The following is a 3,301-nucleotide window of genomic DNA, read 5'->3' as shown; positions in this document are numbered from 1 at the left end:
CCCGGGAGCTGTTTCTCCCTGACCCTGTCAGACCCAGGGGCAAGGGGCTCAGATCCCAGCTGCTGCATTAGCCCCTCTCCTGTAGCTCTGGACAGTCTCACTCAGGAGAAACAGGTCCTTGGTGGAACCTCACTAAGCTCTTGGCCTCCATGACACCATGCGGCAGTGAGTTCCCCAGGCTGGAGGTACATTGTATAAAATCCCTTCCCCTGGTTTTGGTACCTGGCCAGTCCCATTCCCTGGGGCAGCTCCTCTGCCCCCCACCCCACCACGCACTAGCCCCCGTGTTCAACAGGCTTATTCCATATTGCTCTCATGCCCTCCCGTAAAGCTGGGATGGTAGAGTGCACGGGGCACTTTCCCTGCAGGGGAACATCTTCCGCGCGGGCCTAGGGAGCGAGGAGAGCTGGAACATGCCAGCTCTCCTCTGCAGGTGCCATCCCCCGGGAGGGCGGTAACACGGAGTGAGCACTGTATGCGTGGGAGTTGTGACTGGCGCAGCCCCCTTGACTCCGATGGAGCAGCACCCATTGACACCAGCTGGGGGCCTGGCCATAGACCTGGATAGGGTGGCCAGATGTCCCGATTTTATAGGAACAGTCCCGATTTTTGGGTCTTTTTCTTATATAGGCTCCTATTGCCCCCCACCCCTTGTCCCGATTTTTCACATTTGCTGTCTGGTCATCCTAGACCTGGAGCACTAGTCTCATGTGACTGCTGGGGAAACTGAGGCACGGAGTGGGGAAGCGAGTGGGTGGCTGAGCAGGGAATGGAACCCAGGAGTCCGGCTCGCCGTTGGCTCTTTCGTTCCTTACTCCAGCTAAGCCCTGTGGGGAACCAGCCCCGTGTTTATCCAGCCTGGAAGCCGTGGGGAGCAGGCTGGGGGAGGGGGGTGGCAGCCCCGGGCTCTGGGAAACGGGGTGCCTGGCCTTACGGCTCCAGCAGGGCCCAGCCGGGGCGTTTGATGGGAATTGGGCCCAGAGGGGGGCGGGTGCATCTCAACTCAACAGTGTCGCTCAGGCATGGGTAGCTACTTTCCACGTTTATTCAAAGCCAGGCTGGGGCTGGGGGGGTCCAGAGCTCTCTGGTGGGACAAGCTATTCACACAGCAAGGGGGTGCACCCAGATCCCCTCCCGGGGCACTCGGCCCTTCCCTAGCCGTGCAGAGCAGAACCGCCAGGAGACACCGAGCCGAGCCAGAACGGTGCTGACGTGGCACGTGGGCAGACACCCGCACACTCTGGGATTCGTCCATGGGCAGTGGATTTACCCTCACACGCCCCGGGAGACACGGCCGGGCTGGTGGCCCCATTGTACAGAGGGGGAAACTGAGGCACGGAGCGGCTCCAGGACTTGCCCAAGGGAGTCTGGCAGAGCAGGGTTTCCCAAGTCCCCGGCTAGTGCTCTAACTGCTGGGCCATCCTGCCGCTGGACGCCCACAGGCCCCTTTGGAAAAGGCTGGGTGTCCTGGATAGCCATGCCAGGCTCCACGGCACTGGAGACGGGCCCCCAGGATCGGGGCCCCCTTCCGGGCACGTTGGCTGAAGTGCACAGCCTGGCTCTACAAGGGGCTGGGTGCCCTGAAACATTCCCACCGGGCGGACGCTCAGTTCCCCGGCAGGATCAGGCCCCAGGGCCCTCCTGCTGGGACCCAGGAATGCTAGGAACACAACCCTGGCTGGTTGTGGCTGGGTCAGGGGAGAGGTCGTGCAGCCCTTCCCGACCCAGCTGGTCTCCTATGCAGCCAGGGGTGAGGCTGGGCTGGCAGCAGCCAGGGGCTGGGGCACACCTCCCGGGCGGCTGGGCTCAGAACAGCTGGAAGTAGAAGTCGACGATGTGGGCTGCGTCCTGGTGTAAGGTGAGGCCCAGGGGCTCGTTGGACTGGGCCGAGGTGCAGAGCAGCCAGCCCGGGTTGGCGGCCGACTCGAAGCGCCACATGCCGTCCTTGTAGGAGCGGAAGAAGGTGAAGCGGGTGGTTTCATTGCCGCCCCGGGACAGCTCCGTGATGTTCATGTCCTGCGCAGGTGGGGAGAGGCTGGTGAGGGACGGAGACTCTCCCGCGGGGGCCATTCAGGGCTGGGGGCTGGTCTGTACGCTCGGACTGGTGACGGGCAGAGATCTGGACTCCAGTGGAGCAGGGGGGTCTGGGAGCACCCACAACCAGCCTGCGCTGCAGCTAGGCCTGGGCCGGGGGAATGGAGCCCCAGGGAGGGGGGAAGGGGGCGTAGGACACGGAGATCTGAGGGGGGTCCCCACTTACCTCCAGCTGCAGCACAGGCGAGGCGCCCGTCCCACACGCTAGGCTGCGGCGCCCCTCCTGGATGCCCAGGATGATGGGGAACTTCTCCGGCTTGAAGAAGCGGTTGTTGACAGAGTAAATCTTCTCTGTGGGGAGAAAGAGGGGGTGAGCCCTAGGACAGATCCACCCGCCCCCAGAGCAGGGCTGGGGCCGAGCTGCCCCCTCGCCCATCAGCTGAAAATACCACCCTGGCAGAGTCCCCAGCGAGTCCCAGGGTGGGAGAGCCGGGCTGGCTTTCAGACCACCCATGTGACCTAGCGGCCAGAGCCCTTGGCATGCAAAAGGGGCCAGTTTGGGCGCATTGGGAATAAAACCAGACTGGCCTGATTAGCGCTTAGCAGAGCAAGCAGGAGGGGGGGTCTGCGCTGCTGGCCCTGGGGCCACGGGGGGTCCGCGCTGCGGCCCTGGGGTCCCTGGAGGGTCCGCACTGCCGGCCCTGGGGTCACGGGGGGTCCATGCTGCTGGCCCTGGGGCCATGGGGGGCTGGCGTTCCAGCAGGGGGTGCGGCCCAGCTCTAGCATCGCTGCTCAATGGCTGCAAACTGTGTGGAGCTCAGGGGAGCCGAGCGAAAGTGCCGGGGAGATGGAGCTGTGCTGAGGCACCCAGGGCAGGGCGGGCACAGCTGGAGGCTCTGGCTGCCAGGCGAGGGTGGTGGCACGGTGCCCAGCACAGGGTCTGCCCGGGAGGCTCCCAGGCCCTGGCCCGCCCAGGGCAGGGGCAGCAGGGGGGCAGCGGGCGCAACTCACCTTCCAGCGCAGAGTTGGAGCCTTGCAAATAGCCGGCGACCAGCTGATTGTTCCGCAGGTAGAGAGACTTCTGGGCCACGTCCCAAAGGCTGAAAGGTAGCGAGTGTGAGCCAATGAGCCGCAAACTAGATCCAGCCCCAGTGCCCCACCCCTCCAACCCCCCCAGCGCCCCACCCCCCCCCCTACCCCCCCCACCCCCCCCCCCCCCCCCTCTGACGCCCAGCACCCTGCCCTGCCCCTCCAAACCCCCACCACC

At 65.0% G+C, this 3,301-nt stretch overlaps 1 protein-coding gene across 1 annotated transcript in view; it reads right to left on the bottom strand.

The window, feature by feature from the left end:
- Positions 1-1,806: 1,806 nt before the first annotated feature.
- LOC112124797 (interleukin-36 receptor antagonist protein-like) overlaps positions 1,807-3,301 on the bottom strand; it is a 2,923-nt gene continuing 1,428 nt past the window's right edge. Inside the window, exons 3-5 of the mRNA XM_024223269.2 lie at positions 3,046-3,134; positions 2,261-2,385; positions 1,807-2,016 (exon numbers count right to left, since the gene is read on the bottom strand). Of these exons, the coding sequence (XP_024079037.2) occupies positions 1,807-2,016; positions 2,261-2,385; positions 3,046-3,134 (424 nt within the window). The remainder of the gene's footprint in view (positions 2,017-2,260; positions 2,386-3,045; positions 3,135-3,301) is intronic.

Source organism: Terrapene carolina, unplaced genomic scaffold, assembly GCF_002925995.2.
Source record: "Terrapene carolina triunguis isolate 2854851 unplaced genomic scaffold, T_m_triunguis-2.0 Scaffold51, whole genome shotgun sequence".
NCBI lineage: Eukaryota > Metazoa > Chordata > Testudines > Emydidae > Terrapene > Terrapene triunguis.
Note: the sequence above shows the minus strand (reverse complement) of the source record. Positions and strands in the feature narration are given on the sequence as shown.